This window comes from Phragmites australis, chromosome 5 (genome assembly GCF_958298935.1).
Source record: "Phragmites australis chromosome 5, lpPhrAust1.1, whole genome shotgun sequence".
In the NCBI taxonomy this organism is placed as follows: Eukaryota; Viridiplantae; Streptophyta; class Magnoliopsida; order Poales; family Poaceae; genus Phragmites; species Phragmites australis.
Genome location: NC_084925.1, coordinates 6,675,903 through 6,692,678, shown reverse-complemented (window position 1 = coordinate 6,692,678; position 16,776 = coordinate 6,675,903). Strand labels below are relative to the sequence as shown.

The 16,776-nt window shown below is 45.8% G+C and overlaps 1 protein-coding gene across 1 annotated transcript; it reads right to left on the bottom strand.

Moving 5' to 3' along the window:
- Positions 1–3,382: 3,382 nt before the first annotated feature.
- LOC133917781 (ABC transporter A family member 8-like) lies at positions 3,383–16,776 on the bottom strand. The gene is made up of 15 exons (XM_062361636.1): positions 16,759–16,776; positions 15,904–16,042; positions 15,675–15,817; positions 15,212–15,370; positions 14,886–15,048; positions 14,488–14,613; positions 6,594–6,677; positions 6,112–6,476; positions 5,499–5,699; positions 5,121–5,230; positions 4,888–4,972; positions 4,290–4,418; positions 4,069–4,174; positions 3,861–3,949; positions 3,383–3,769 (listed from the first exon to the last, which is right to left on the bottom strand). Exons 1-15 carry the CDS (start codon positions 16,774–16,776, stop codon positions 3,476–3,478), a joined length of 2,211 nt encoding a protein of 736 aa, XP_062217620.1. The 3' UTR covers positions 3,383–3,475.

The window sequence follows — 16,776 nt, the reverse complement described above, 5'->3', positions numbered from 1 at the left end:
GGCTGATCGGAGCAACAGGCTCCTCCGCTGCCCTAATCAGAGGAGCGCAAGGCTGCTTGGCGCCCACCAGCCGAGGCACCACATCCAGATCAAGGCCATGGGCATTATCCTCCCCTTGCAAACCAATGTTGATGTTGAGGTTCACGGAAGGGAGGGCAGCCCCGAAGCCCTTATCACCAAACGATGCAAACTCATCTCTTGTGGACTGAGGCAACAGAGGGAACATTGGTAAGACCTGCAACTCAATATCAGTGTTAGATGAAATCACCACCGCCTGCACCTCCTGGGGTCTCGGATTCTCCTCTGAATCAGCCCCCTCGTGAAAGAAAAAGTCATCTTCCTCCCCCAAGCACTTTATCGGCACATTCACCCAACACCTTATCCAAAGCCATATCTAGAACTTTAGCGACATTGTGCTGAACCAACGCTTCCAAATTATGAACAGAAGACGGCTTGCAACAAGCAAGATGATCCTTCAATTGACCATCCATGGCCGCTCCCTCATCGCCAAGCTCCATCTGTGTTCCACCTTTCGACATACTTTTTGCTCTCTTTTTGTTTCCATCTTGATTAGCAGGGTGTGAATTGTCTCCATTGGCCTTGTCCTCCTTGTCAAAATGATCCTGATCAGTATCCATAAAGGAAGCACCCGATTGCTCCCTCTCCAACTCCACCTCCAATTTTAGCTCAAAAAAACGATCCCCAATTACCACATCCATTTGATTAGGGATGAGAGCCGGATTTAGAACAGCCACCAGTAACCTCCCAAAATTATTCTTATTGGTGCTTACCATATCAACCTTCTAAGTGGCACCAAACATAGTGCCGATGGGCCAAATAATTTGGAAAGTGCGCAACTCCTTTGATAACCCTTTTACCCTCATCCAAACCTTGGGCAAAACAGTGCCCTCTTGACTGCAACGAACTCCTCAAATTTGAGCTGAATTCCCAACTCTTTTATCTTCGCACCTCCGTACGCCATGGTTCTCTGAAGTTCAGTCTTTGATGGGAATGGAACCACAAAAGAGCTCTCATCTTGTTCTTGAATTTCCCAATTCCACTTTCCGGGAACCAACAACTGAAGGTGATTGATAAGCTGTTCTGAAGTGATCTTCCCACCAATCACCTTGATTAAAGCAGTCTTACGGTCATTCTTGATATCTGGAATGGGAGCATGAGGAATATAGTAAAAACCAAGCCCCTCGGCCGCATACCCCACAGATTGAGCAATCATCCGTGGTTCTTTAAGCACCGGGCATCTTTGAACAACATGATCATCACCTTCACAAATGTCACAGAATAGGACTGCAGAACAATCAAAGGATTGATGGCCCTTGGAGCAACACTTGAAACAGTAAAGCTTCTTTGATTTTCCTGAAGGCATCAAGGTTCCCTTTTCAACACTTGCAGCATTAGCATTGTCCTTATTATTGTTGCCCACGCGTAGAAACAAAGGCCTATTCCCTGTCAAATTATGTCCTTCAGACCCACTCGCAATCTGCCCTTGATCAGCAACCAAAATCCCTTGTTGTGTAGAAGATGTCGCATGTGGCGCCTGAACCGTGGCACTGGTTCCAACATGTGCAGGAGCTAATGCCAACATTCGCCACAGCTACAGTCGACTTAGCCACCTCTTCATTTGATGCCGCAACCTCGGCCATCGCCGTAGCAGGTGCAGCAGCAGCAAACACCGCAGCAAATGCAGCAGGATGTGCAGCGGTTGTTGTAGGACCAGTTGTCACCGAGACTGCCTGAGAAGCAATTGGAATCACCTGATTAAGCTGCGAAGCTGATCCCGACGCAGGCTGCAGCCCATGGGGGCCGAATGGCCGACGTATGGCATACCATGATGGAAAGGCACACCGCGACCACGTCCCTGGCCGCGGCCCTGGTAATGACGACCGCCACTGCCACGGCGTGGTGCGAAACCCCGCCGGCCGCGACCCCGGGAAGCGCCACGATGACCGCCGCCATATCCCGGTCCATATCCTCCAAAACCGGGGTTGAAACCCAGTCCGCCGATCTGCCCCCATCCACCGTCATAGCCATAGCCATCACCTCCACCGAAACCACCACCAAAGCTGTAGCCATCACCTTCAAAACCCCTTGACTGTAACCGAACCCTCCATGATCTCCACTGCCAGGACCATGTCGACCGCCGAAGCCTCCATTGCCGCCTACGCCTCCTTGATTTCCTCCTGTCGCCATGCCAAGACGAAGAGCCTCCGCGTACGTTGGACGAGACAAGGAGAAAACTCCTGGTTGTCTCAGGTGTTCCAACCGAGCAGCCGTCGCCCGATCCTTGTAAACCCTAGGCAGCACCCCTTTTCGAGAATACAAGCGACCCAGGGCCGAAGAGCAGCGGAAGAAGGTCTGTTTGGGCCCACCAGGGACAAGAACAGACGGCTCAGGCCCATCTCTGTTAATTACCGAAGAATTAGGATCTGATGGTGCCCGTAATTTCAAATTTTGAACTTCGTCTTCTTCCTTCGAAAGCATCATGGCTTAAGAAACAAGCTCTGGACCAGGCGCCATGTCCCTGAGTCAAGTAGGCGGCTGGTACCCCACTGACAACCGGCGGTCATTGACAAAAACATCTCCCATCGAAGCCGGCTGCCTTCTGAACGAACCTCGCCGCGGCATGCCCCCGCGAGTACGCTGGTGAATTACCGCCGAAACAATCTTACGCGCCAGCGAAACTTGAGGCTTGATGCTCGCTAGTGACTCCATCGAAGCAGCTTTGGCCCTGTCGGAGGAAGACTCAAGAGCCTCCTCCGCCAGCAAAACCTGTTCTACCGAGAACCCCACCACTGCCGCCGAACGCAACAGACTGGACGTCGTGATCAACTCAGGTTCTTCATCGTCTTCCGAGTCCTCCTCACATGCGATCGGCCAAAATCTAGACCTTGATCCAGCAGATCGAACGTCATGCAAAGGATCCGCTCTGATTTTGGCCGCCCGATGTAAAGCCACCGGCGTCCAGCCGTCGGCCTCCGCAGCTTCGCCGGTGGAACGAGAAGAAGTAGACCGACGAGACTCAGCCACCGGTGGCTTAGAAGGCACCGGGGACAAGCCGTCTAACAGCATGATATGCCTCGGCCGGCAATCTCTCAGATGAACAGGACGTGCAGCTTAGACACCGCCATCCTCTGGTCGACGTCGGACACAACGGAGCCCACGCCGCGGTCGGCGAACGCCCTCTCGCGAACGGGGATGGAGACGAAGCCGGTGCTCCGGCGGCGCCGAGCGCGTACCGCTAAGCTAATAGCCTGTCGCACGAGCAGGATACTTAAAACTGATTAGTCAAGAACCGACCATGATAAGTGCCAAGAGATAGTCTCCAAACGACAATATGTCACCATTATCGAGTCTCTTTCCTCCTCCTTTTAAGTAGCGATCAAAATAGAATCCAGTATGACACCACCACTACATAGACGACGTGTCACTCTCCTTGGCAACTTTGATGAAGACACCACTACATAGACGACGTGTCACTCTCCCTGGCAACTTTGATGAAGACATCTTCCAGCGTCGTATCAGACAGGCCCCAGGCAATGATGTTCAGCCTGCTCTTTGCATCCTCCATAGCCTGAAACACCTCAGATATTCTCACCCCCTGCTTCGGCATCTCGAACTTCTGCGTCCCGGCAATGCGGTACGTCCTGTTCATGGCGGGGGAGATGGACCGGACAAGTTGCTCCACCTCCTCCTCCTCGCCGGCCGCAGTTGTTACGGCGAGCACATATGTGCCACCATACTTGGCTTTCAGCTGGGAAAGACATGTTGGGTTGGACATTTTTAGCACCTTAAATCAGTAGCCATGTCCAAAAGCAGAGTCAAGTGACATGCATAAGGTGTACCTCGTTAGAGCTCCCAAGGCATTGCAGGGTCCCGTTTGCGACTATCCCTATCCTATCGCATAGAGCTTCAGCCTCTTCCATCGAATGTGCTGAAAGTTGAAGGGGTAAGTTTGTGACGTGAAGTTCAAGATGCTAGCAGAAGAAGAATGCTGTAATTAGATGAACTGAAAATAGACTAGTCTCTGAAAGTATTGGTGGGATACCGTACTTGTGAGAATTATGGCCTTGTTCTGCTTGCCAGACTTCACAGCATTCCACAAGGCTTTCCTTGATGCTGGATCCAAGCCAGAACTTGGTTCATCCATATAAACAACCTACAAAATGTTCCAAATATATGGTCTCTCACATTAGCAAATACCAACAGTTTCTTACTTTAAACGAAATGCAATCTATTTCTTGAATTATGAATAAGGAGATAAATACAAGTACCTTAGGACCACCAATTAGAGATATAGCAACGCTGAGACGACGTTTCATGCCACCACTGTATTCTGCCACACGCTTATCAGCAACACCGCCATCTAATAAGCGTACACTATTTAGAGATTGTTCTGTTGCCTGGAGGAAAGAAATGGAAAGGTTGGACTAGTTGCTTCACATTATTCTGGTTTACTTTAAGAAGCTGGATAAATGGTAATTGATGTTGTTAAAAGGGGAACACATAAAAAATGCAGCTCTAACAGAACGCTACAATAACTAGTAGCGATGTGAAATTCCTTCATCTTTTTTAGAAAAATAGATCACAATTTGAACTCCCCTTTGTAAACATTGGATATATGAAAACTTAAGAATTGCCGGCAAATGACAACAACCTTGCATTCTGAGTTAAGAGAAGGCAAAGTGTGAGTCAGCTCGACAGATCAATCCCATAATATGCGAATGGAGTGCATCTTCAAACCATATAATACGTGGAAATGATCGGATGATGCTTCAGCTTAAAGTGGTAGTGATGGAAATGGAATTCATCAGATTCATGGAAATAATGTCAAAATAAACCAGCACAGAATAACCAGTGGCCAGACATAACCTCAGCTAATGTTGCGCCCCTCAATTTCTTAAGTCTGCCATAGAACATCAAATGCTCTCGACCAGTCAGTGTTTCCCATAGCAAGCTGCATGGGGATGATCAACGAAAAGGAGTGGTCATAACAAATTAACAAAGCGTTCACCTCAAAATGTTCTATAATACTAGTTCGGAATCATGCGAGATTTTGTTCCTTCTGAAATGGAGAATAATGTGAGTGAGAGAGGTAAAATTACTCAAATTGTGGACAAACACCAATTCTTGTATAAATCTTGTTCATGTCCAATCGTATGTCCATTCCGTCAATATAAGCCGTACCAGATGTAGGTTTAGTAAATCCAGTCAGCTGTTGTCAGGTTAAGAGTCCTTCAAATTTGATAATGTGGTGTAAAAATGAAAAATCAATTCTATCTGTACATGAACAATATATACAACCTTTTGCACGAAACAGAAAATACGGGTTTCAATTCTATTTGTACATGAACCTCTAAACATGTTGTTTCCCATTTAAACAAATGTATGTCTACACTACTCTTGAAACTGGTCATCCTTGAAAAGAGAAGCATGCAGTGCATACGACTAATATTTGTATCTAACACTATGTCCATACTTACCATGCTAATGAGAGAGGTTTTCCCAGCACCATTTGGACCAAGAATTCCAAAACACTGCCCACGTTGTATCGAAAGAGATAACCCTCTGACAGCAAATTTCTCTGCATTTCCATCTTTTCCACGGTACACTTTCTTAATGTTGTTGCATATGAGTGAATAACTGCTATTTGATTCTTGTAAGAGTTGTTCAACCATCTCTCTCTGAAAAGAAAGAAGGGAAATTAAGACAGATTATTATGCCAAGAGTTTCAAAACAACACATTCATTCAGGAGTTATTTCAAACAATATCATTAGCTCAGCTGGTTGTGTGACTGTGTCACGCTATCTGCAGCATCCCAGTTTGGTGGGAGGGGTTGAGTTTGTGGGCTGGGTGTATCGTGTTCAAGAGATCCGATTAAGTTAAACTAAGTTTGGCTCGGTTAGTTGAGGGTGTAGATGTACACCTAGATCACCCAAGTTGAAGTCCTCTTGACTCGAATTTGAGTGTCTATTTTTTTTTAAATGGTTATGTGCATCTTGGACGTTTTGACGTATTATTAGTGGAGGCCGTAAGTTATACTTTACTATCTAAAAAATATGCACACTGATAGAATAAATAGAATGGGGGTGCACCTCTCTCAGAACATCAGCCCTGCCTGTTTCAACTGAAGCTTTGAATTCTTGAAGTTGTATGGTCTGCTCCTGAGCAGCCTGAGAACTCCCATCCAAGCGTGAGCGACAAACTATTGCCATTTTTCTCACTCCACTTCGTAGGGTACCGAACTCATCTAAATTGAATGTTAATAAGAGGAACGTGACCCACTCAAGTACCATTATGATGAGAATGTCTATCATTCCATTTTCACGATCACTCAAGTCTCCCCACTGTATTCCAGAAAAGTCCGAATAATTAAAAATAGATGGAGGTGGAGTAAACTCGTAGATTATGCGGTACAAAGAAAATGGTGTGAAGAACTCCATCAGAATAATCCATCTTCCTAAAGCACAGAAAAAAGTTTTTTATAAAAATATTGAAACAGTAGTAGGATATAAGAAATATAGGATGCATCAAAGTTGATTTAGCCATAAGTATAAGAAGAAGGTTTGGCACAGACTTGAGAGGGAGAGATCTTCAACAAAAGGCCTGAAGAAATATTCTCCTAAAAAGCCAGACCCAATTACGTAGAGATATCCTGTCACTGCACCAAATGGTTCCAAATAATGTGATTAGATGATTGGACTAATTCCCCTATGCCACTGAAAAGGTATCCATTTCCTTATTTGCCACTCACTGTCACACTAACATGTGGGTCCGGACCCCACATGCCAGTGCAACAATGAATGCGAAATAAGGAAATGCGTGAACTCTTAATAGCATAGGTGGAATTAATTGAAATAAATTTCACGAAACTATAGAGAGATTTACCAAATTATCACAAAACTATAGATTTAAGAGACTTTATAGATAACTATAGATTTAATGACAAATTTATCGTCAAACTTTTAGGTGGTTCTCGCCTCTATTTTCTGACAGCTGGGTCCACTTGTAGAGATAGAGTTTTTTTTTTTTTAGAAAGGACGGCAGGAGGTCTGCCGATTTTATTAGACTAGGAGTAAAAGAAGGTTTACAAAGGAAAAGCGAGACAGCTTAGTGCCAGAAAAAGGAAGGACCAGTTCCGGCAAAAGGAAACTAAAAACAACCACGCAACAGCCAACTAAAGGGAAAACCACTGCTTAAAGCAACAAAGAACTCAAAGCATGCTCCTAACCCCTAAAGTGTGCGCAGAGCAATAGAGAACCGCTTCTTCCTTAATGGAACCCGCCACCTCAAATGCTGTTTTGCTCGTTGCTCGGAAAACCCTTGCATTCCTCTCTTTCCAAATATTCCACCAGAAAACGAGCACAAGACCACTGAACTGGTATCTCAGCAGCTTGTCTATCTTTCTCATAGCCGCACGCCACCAACCATATGGGGATCGAAAACGCTCAAAAGGTGGGAGGTTAGAAAGGTGAAGCCAGCCTGACAGATGGTGCCACACCTCGCGTGTGAAAACACAATCCTTGCAGAGGTGTGTGGAAGTTTCGTGTTCTTGATCGCATAGATGACATGATTGGTCATGGGTCCATCCTCGCTTTGCTAGATTGTCCGCAGTTAAAATCTTGTGTTGCAGCATGATCCATGCAAAGGTTTTGCATTTCGGTTGTGCTTTTGCTTTCCAAACAGCAGACATATCACGTTTCGTTAAAGTCCCTTGGAATTGGATCTTATAGGCACTATTGGCAGTGTACTGACCATTCTCGGTCCATCGCCAGGATATTGAATCCGGTTGATCCTCCACAAGTTGTATATGTGCAATCTGACCCCATAAGGATGCAATCTGAGATAGCTCCTCCTCTGTTGAGATTTCCCCGATGTATGAGAGCCACTGATATTCACGGAGCCCTTGCTTGACCTTAAAGTTTTTTCTCTTCGATTTATGAAAGATCAGAGGCGCAATATTTTTTGGAGCTTGTCCAAAAAGCCAACTTGAATTCCAAAAATCGGCCTTTACACCATTTCCAACTGAAACAATGGTGGACGCATTGAAAAGGGCATGATCCGCCTGATCACACGGCAACGGGAGGCCCTTCCATGGGCGATCATCGTCCTGCCAATCAAGCCATAACCAACGAACCCTCAAAGCACGAGCAAATTTCTGAAGGTCTGATATTCCTAAACCTCCCCGGTCTTTTGGTTTTGTAACTGTTGGCCAATTCACTAGGCAATGACCCCCACATGCCTTGTCTGGTTCATCACCTCTCCAAAGGAAGCTTCGTCGTATGCGATCGATTTTCTTTTGCAACCATTTCTGTAAAGGCAAGACAGTGAAATGATATGTAGATTGCGAAGATAACACAGACTTGACCAAAGTCTCACGGCCCGCCATTGTGAAATGTCTACCTTGCCATCCTGGCAATTTGCTCCCAATCTTGTCAATAAGAGGTTGTACATCCACTCTTCTTAGCCGTCTAGTGTGGAGAGGCAAACCAAGATATTTGCAAGGGAAGTTACCAACCTTTCCCTGGAAACCAGCTAGAAGCTCCTCTAGATTCAGGTCATTGCATCGAATTGGGAAGATTTCAGTCTTTTGCAAGTTTGTTACTAATCCCGAACATTTACCAAAAGTATCTAGAATCCGTCGAAGGACGTTCAGCTCAAATCCGTCCGGTGCAGCGAAGATGGCCGCATCGTCCGCATAAAGGGAACAGCGAAGATGTGCTGCTCTAGGCAGGATTGGTCTAAGAATGTTCTTGTCCGCTGCAGCAGAAATGATTCTTTGAAGGGGATCAATTGCAAGCAGGAAAAGCATGGGTGAGAGCGGGTCTCCCTGTCTCAAACCTCGGGCGTGACAGAACCGCGGTCCTGGAGTCCCATTTAGGATAACTCTTGAGGAGGAAGTCGCAAGCAACGCCGAGATCCAATCTCTCCATTTTTGTCCAAAGCCCATTGCCTGAAGGACTTCAATCAAGTACGGCCAATTGATTGAGTCAAATGCTTTAGAGATGTCTAATTTGATAAAGAGGGCCGGATGCTTGGTTCTGTGCAGCGCTTGAATAACCCTTTGTACATACAAGAAGTTATCATGTATACATCTCCTCTTTATAAATGCACTTTGACTTATCGGCACCAGCTCATTGAGACGGGGAGATAATCTATTTGCCAGCAACTTTGTGATTACCTTGGAGAAACTATTGATCAAGCTTATCGGTCTATAATCACCGACAGAGAAGGCTCCATCCTTTTTGGGCAGCAACACAATGTTCGCATCGTTGATTAGATGTAGCTTGTCTGAGCCCAAGTTGTGGAAATTATTGAGAGCTTCCATTAAATCACTTTTGATAGTATCCCAGCAGGTTTTGTAGAACAAACCAACGAACCCGTCCGGCCCCGGGGCCTTTTCCGAGTGCAAACCTTTTATAACCGAGTATATTTCTTCCTCTCCAAAGGGGGCTTCTAAATCTGATAGATCATGAGATTGGTAATTCAGTGCAGCCCAATCTAGTGCAAGCTCCCTTGTTTTGCTTGAACCTAGATGTTCAACAAAGTGCCTATACAGTAAGGCCTCCTTATGGTTGTGAGAGGTTGCAATCTCATCGACAGAGCTTAAAGCTGGGATAAATTTCTTTCTTCTCCTTCCATTTGCTTTGATGTGAAAAAATCTTGTGTTTGCGTCAGATTTCTTGATCATTGTCATGCGCGAGTGTTGTCTAGCACGTGCCTTCTCCATTGCAGCGAGTCCTGTTAATTTCTCCTTGAGCCAAGATCTTAACCTTCTTTCATCATCTGAGAGCACTCGCGACTCCTGCGCAACATCCAGCCGGTGGATAACTTCTCTAGAAATGAGAAGGCGCAACTTTAAATCTCCAACATTTTCCTTCCTCCAGAGCTTAAGAGCTTTGGCAGTACGGTTCAGCTTAACATGCATACGAAGGATGGCGTCGGAGACAAGCACTGGCTGATGCCAAGCCGTTGAAACCGTCTCTCTGAAGCCCGGCAACCCCACCCAAAAGGATTCCAATCTGAATCCCTCGTACTGATGTAGAAGGGTGTCTCCATTGAGCAATAGCGCACTGTGGTCGGATTCACTAGACGATATAGCCGACAGGTAGGCCGTCGGGAAAATCAAATCCCAATCTGTTGAACAAAAGAAACGATCAATTCTTGTCATGGTGGGATTGATCTGATCGTTGCTCCAGGTGAATCTGCGCCCATGAAGTTCAAGCTCCTTGAGATTCATATCATCAAGTGCTTTCCTGAATTTTCTCATCATACGAAGATTCAAACGGTTATTGCTCTTGTCCTGGGCTTGGTAAATGAGGTTAAAATCTCCATTGATCAGCCACTCAGGCTTCATGAGGGGCATCAGGGAGACGAGCTCCTCCAAGAAAATAGATTTCTCATCATCACTCTGCGGTCCATACACAGAGGTCAAGGACCAGGATTTGTTTTCAGCTAACATGGTGATGGTGGCCGAAACAGTGTGCTCAGTGATGAGAGGATCTGATAAAGAAAAGAAGGTTTCATCACAGGCCAACAAAATACCTCCACTTGTACCATTTGCGGGAAGGGCGGCATAGAATCTTGTGAAATTCGATCCTAAGGTCTCTAATACTAAAGCAATGGACCACACCTGCAACTTGGTTTCTTGAAGACATATTATGGACGCTCTGGTCGATATCACAAGGTTTTTGATGCTCGCTCTCTTGGCGGGCGAATTGAGCCCCCTGACATTCCAGCACAATATTTGACAATTATGTTGTGACATAGAGAGTATGGGAAGCAACGCAGAGCGGCTTGACAACAATATAGTTCGGATGCATGAGAGTTAGCCAATTAGTCATAGGGAGACCTAGCATCTTGATCAGCGAAGTGGCGTGTCGCACCGTAGAGACCGCAACAAGCAGCAGATAACTGAGCGCCGGCAAAGCACACCAAAGCAGCTGAACGGAGGTGCTAGAAATACAAAGTCCACACAGAATAGGAATGATATTCATGACTTGAACCCCAGGTGCGTAGCAGATAATGAACAGCCAAGACCGGAAACTGAGAACACAACACCTAGACTGAAAATGGGAGAGGTGTAGCCTTCGCCCCATGACAGACACTGACGACGAGCTGGCCGGACGTGGATGACGCATTACGCCGGGTTCCCCACCACCACGACCGGCTCCGCGGGCCGGTCCCTAACCTTTCCAAGCTTCTTTTGGGGTTGTTTACCTTTATCTACGAGGGCTTTAATAACCTCACAAGCTTCCTTGGTAAGCGGTTGGACAAAACGTTGCGCATAAGAAGCCATGGGATCAACATCAGAACGCGAAGAGGGTTCTAATGCTCCTAGTTTTTTTGCCAAGATTTCCTGCGCTAACTTGAGTTGACCTTTGCCCGGCGCGCTTTTTCTGGCCAATCTGTCACTGCGCCTGGGCGAGTCTGTGAAACAGAGCTCTTGTGTGTTGGTGGAAAGAGCACGAGCAACTGGGGTGGGACTGATTAAGGGAGGTTGCAAGGGAGTGGTGATGGAGCCTAAAAATTCATCCACAGTGATCATTTCAGACGGACGCATCTGCTGCATATTCTGAGAATACGTGCAAGCTTGTTGATTCGCGGTTCGCACTGACATCGCTTGTCCATCAGAAGCAGATGTGACGTTGTACTCCTCTTCGACGCTGGAGGCTAACTCAGCGTGGACCGGCAGAGGAATCACCTGGGGGAGTAAGGGGAGCACCTGACTGGTGGTACTCGGAGCAACATCACTTCTAACCCGAAGCCTTTTCCTGGAGTACACAAGAAGAGGAATCGAAGGTACCGTAGAGTCATTCCCGTACATTTCAGCGGGGGCCTCATCCTCAACGCGCAGAGTCTCACTTCCAGCAGAGACGACGCACAGAACTGAGGTGCTTGACGTCAACGAGGCGCCTGAAGGGACGTAGCCCACACTAGCGGGCGTTTCCAGCACGACATTCCCCGGACTCCCTTGTAACGCAAAGGTCGGGAAGCACGAAGGCGTATCGGCTGGAGGCTGAAAAGCGACACAACTTCCGTCGACGCCCGTGGGAAGAAGACCATGCGCTAACTGTTCGCAGGGAACGCCTGGAGGAGCTTTAAAAGTAACACAAACACTTTGTATTGGGGAGCAGGGGTGTTGCTGCGGGCTTCTCAGAATGTTATGAAGCAGCGGAGAGACTGAACAAAGGGGCTCCATAGATGGGCGTGACAGAGGTGGCGCTACAACTTCACCGAAGCAAGCTTCTACAAACTGTTCGCTCTGCACCACATTGCATCGTCTTGGTGAAGAGGGAGATAGCTGTGGGATTCTGATAGTGTCAACAATCAGAGAGGGCGATGATTGAAGGTGCTCTGGAAACATAGGTGATGTAGCTGGCACAAAGACACCAGCGACGGAAGCTTTAGCAGTCGGATCTGCACTGCTAATATGGCCGGGTGAGCTGGACGCTGTGTTGGAGGCGATCAGGGCTGTATAAGGTGTCTGTGTCTGGACACCTGAACGGAGAGGGTCAAGAGAAGCTTCATACAACATAGGGTCACAGAAAAAATTAAAAGAGTGCAGCACGCTCGTTTCCTTGGAGAGGGCGAAAACAGAACTGCAATCTGTGATACAATTCCTACTAAGCACCGGCCAAAGGTCATCTTGCAACTTTCCTTGGATGGGAAAATGAACAGGAAAATTCGGTTTCTGCAAGGAACTCTCAAAGAACATAGGGTCAGAAAGGACTTCCCGCGGTCGGACCACATCAAATGCACCAAACTCCTTATTGATGACTTCAACACTCCTGTCAAAGAATTGCTTCCGCCTTGTTCCTTTGTGAGACTTTGCCTTTAGGTGGATGTCAATCCTTCTCTGCATGTCATCGTGAGAGACCGCACCCTGCTGGTGTGGCACTGGGCCGGACTTGCGATAGCACACTTTGGTGCTGAATCCCTCGTTCAAAGCCCCGGCCCCCCGCCTATCTGCAGCGCTTCCCATCACTGTCGCCACCGGCAAGGCGAAGGTGACGCGCCTGCGCGTTGGCCGACCAGAACGAGAGGGATGCCTTCCGGGGTCCCGGTGAAGCGACCTCCCCCGCTCCTCACTTCGTGGAGCAGCAAACTTAGGGTCACGGCGAGCGACACGCGACCAGGATGAGGTGCTCCTGTCCCGTCGCGCCCATCTTCTATCATCTTCGCTGTCTTCATCATCTCTGTGCCATCCCTGTCGTGCCATCGGCGGGCTGTCGAAACCTTGGGCAGAAGGTTTAGACGTTTGGTCCCCGCCAACCGGAACCAAGACCTTGAAGCTCGCAGGGATCATCTCCAATCTCTCAGTTGGGGTCGATCTTGGATCATCTTTGCAGAGGTTGGGCTTGTGCGTGTTGTGCAGGAGTGCCTGGAGGTAAGGCCGGTGTTCCGAAGCAGAACTGAAGCTGACTGAAGGTGATTGTGAGAGAAGGTTCCATCGAGGACAAGCTTGTGAGATCCCAGTGGGAGCGGCACATTGGACTGCTCTATGGCCTGAGCCCCAACACCTCCAGCAGCGCGTGGGGTCTCTGCAAACTGCAACCATGTGATCTTTCGCAAGGCAATTGAAGCATCTACCTTGCATCTTCAGTCTGTAGAACTCACTTCTCTGCTGGGTCTTCAGATCTTTTGGAGTATGAGGAACTGACGTTGTCCGGGATGGCTTCTCCTTGCGCCACCAGAACTTGGGTCTCACAATCTGCCATCCTTCTTCATCTTTGGCTTGTGCGACCGACGCCGGTTGATGCCTTGCAAGCTCAGAGGAAGTCTGCTGCGAGGAGCCATGGAGCACCAAAGACTGCAGATCCAAAGAGCCAGCAGGAATCGAACCTCCATCTGCTGCAGGGAAAAGCTTTGAAGCGCCGGGTTGATCTGGTTGAATCAAGGTCGAGGCAGAGGTAATGCACCAGCGATCCGTTAGATCCGCCGGAGCGGGGCGACCTTGTGCCGACCGCGACAGCAGAGCTCCCGAGCCACACTGACAGGAAGCCCCAGAAGCGGCAGAGACTGTTGGCGAAGACGCGGGGAGAGACCCGGGGCAGGTGGATCCAGAGGTGGGGAGGGCGCTCAAGCTGCGATCTGGCTCGATTTGTGGATTTTGGCGGCGGATATTGGGTGGAGTGGGTTGGATCGAGGGGGAGACGACGGAGTCGCCAGAGCATGGTGGGGGCTGTAACGGCTTCATTCTCCCAGATGCTGTCAAGAGTTATTCACTACAAGAGTGCAGAGATAGAGTTCATACCCCTAAATATGTAGTTTTGCCACAAATTTCTCACCAATTCTATAGCTCTTTTATCTCACTTAAATTTGTTGTTGCTCTCTGATAAAATTTCTGAATTCTAAAGTATTGTTGTAGTTTGGTCAATTTATCCGTAGTTTTGCGAAATTTAATTGGGGAATAGTCCTTCACTGCTACCATATGAAACAAAAATATGAACACTCAAGTAGAAGCATACCAGTAGCAGTCTTGACATTGGAAAAGAATGTTGACATGAGAAATGCAAATGAAATTTGCATGTTTATGTAGGTGAAATAGATCAAGAACTGTACACTGTAGTTATTCGATTGGAATAATTTTATACCTGGAAACAGAAAGACAAGCAAATTACTTCCAGTGCCAATAAATTCTCATGATTCAAAAATGCACGAAGGTCCCAGATGTGTGTTTCAAAATATTCCAAGTGAAATTCGCACAAGCTCAAAGAAGATATTATTAGAAAAGGAAACTTAAATTAGTGTACATAGTATCAAGTATCAACCACTTGTGCAACATAACCACTTTATACTTCGCACTATTTTTATTTGAAACATTAATGAAGCACATTTATTAAAATTGTGAAATGTATCGTCTTACCAACATTGGAGCCAAATAAAACCAAGAAGAGCATATAAAGTAGTGATAGAAGAAGAAAATAACAATAGGATATAGTCCAATATGCCACATTTCCTAGGCCATGCATCTTCATCATAGTTCTTAGCTTCTGTTGCTTCTCATAGACTAAATTGCTCAGGATAACCTGCAATACCCAACTGATATTGAAAAATCAATACAGAATAAGGTGGTGCAACTATGTTGCTTTGCATGTAAAAGCACCATTTTTAAGATTTACAAATTATCCAAGTTAACTAATGTCTATATCAGAAAATAAAGCAGTTTCAATATAGTAAAGCAGGTCATACCGGGAAAAGAAGCATAATAATCCACACAAAAACCAACTTTCCCACTAAGAAAGATATATCGGGAGGCATATCAGGTTCAGCAGCTCTAGGCATGTCTTTGATAAAATCAAATCGCATTTTAGTATTATTGCTCCTCAACTGAAAGTATGCATTTGAGACCTGCAGAGTAGCTAGAAACTCTATAAAAATGAAAATTGATAAACAAGAGGGACAATGGATAAATATTTGGATAAGATTCTTTTTAGGAAAAAACTCATTTAGTAACAAAAAGTTTGAGTTTAAAAGAACTCTTAAAGTCATAAAGAGAAAAGAAAACTGAGTTCCTTGGGAGGAAAGGGGAGAGCAAGTTTGAAGTTTACATCTTAGCTTCTTATTGCATTTACATAAGGCCTGAAAAAAATGATAGCATGCTGTAGGAGATTTATAACACGATATTCTCTTTCAACTTAAGAAAATAAATTACCAGATTCAGTAACCGTGGAACTCGAAGGAAGTTTGGTGCAAGTGAAACTAACATAACTGGAATTTGATTAAGACCCTTGTATGTTGAGTTGTATGAGACAATCAGGTTAAGCTTGTTGAGGTCTGAGTTTGTCAGGTCATATGCTGTAAACAGAATAATAGAAATTACATAGTCAAATTTGAGTTGTCAATTAGGGGCATTAAAAAGGATGGTTAGTGGAATGTAAAACCTGAAGAAATTTCACGGGTCTTGCTCCCATTTTTATTCCCTCTATACAATTCATTGTTCATGACTGACAAATTCTCACGCCAGAGAAATAATCCTTCAGTACATGTTGCATCTGTTGCAGGTTTTTCAGTTAATAATACCTGTTAGGATTCATCTTATCTCAACATGCCTTAGTCAAAGTCTAGTGTGTAACTTATACGGCTGTATAATTATATTTCATGTAATGTGATGTACTTCTAATTTACATAACTAAATCCCTTATGCCACAAGATGAACATATAGCTTGGATGAAAAATCATGACAAAGAACTGAAGGATACAGACACATGAAACCTTCACAATAACTCTTTTCTAGCCAAAACTAGCAATGATTATGTCATCTACTTAACAAACCAATTTTGTATGTAAGCCATAAGTACCAAAAAATTTTAAGTCAATGGCACTGACACTTTTGAATAAATTTTAAGATTCAAACTAGAACATCTCCTTAAACTGGCCATCTTTCACCGTGTAGAAAGCATGCGACGGAACCAATTAGCATCTTTCACTGCAGCAGCAAGAGTGACCCTAAGGAATTGAAAATGAGCAAACTTCAGACACTCAAGATGGCTCAGTGTAAATAGCCCCAAAGACACCCTACAATCTCTCTTCAAGAAAGAATGGAATTGTCGAACCAGTATTGAGCAATAGTAACTGGATTGCTAACCTCAAATGCAAATTCACAGTACAACACATTTGCAAATTCTTGCAGTTGTGGTGTGAGCTCAGTGAAGTAAAGTAAAGTTGGAACATGGAATAAACGATGACATCATTTCGACCAATCTAGCAGTTGAACCTACAAAACCAAATTGGCCTACTTGGTATGTGGACACCAT

What these genes read in the sequence shown, in the direction of transcription:
- LOC133917781 (XM_062361636.1), bottom strand. An exon ending in GGGGCGCAACATTAGCTGAG is followed by an intron (nt 4,419 to 4,887) that starts GTTATGTCTGGC and finishes TCTTTCCTCCAG; the next exon opens with GCAACAGAACAATCTCTAAA. An exon ending in CAAGGCCATAATTCTCACAA is followed by an intron (nt 3,950 to 4,068) that starts GTACGGTATCCC and finishes TTCAACTTTCAG; the next exon opens with CACATTCGATGGAAGAGGCT.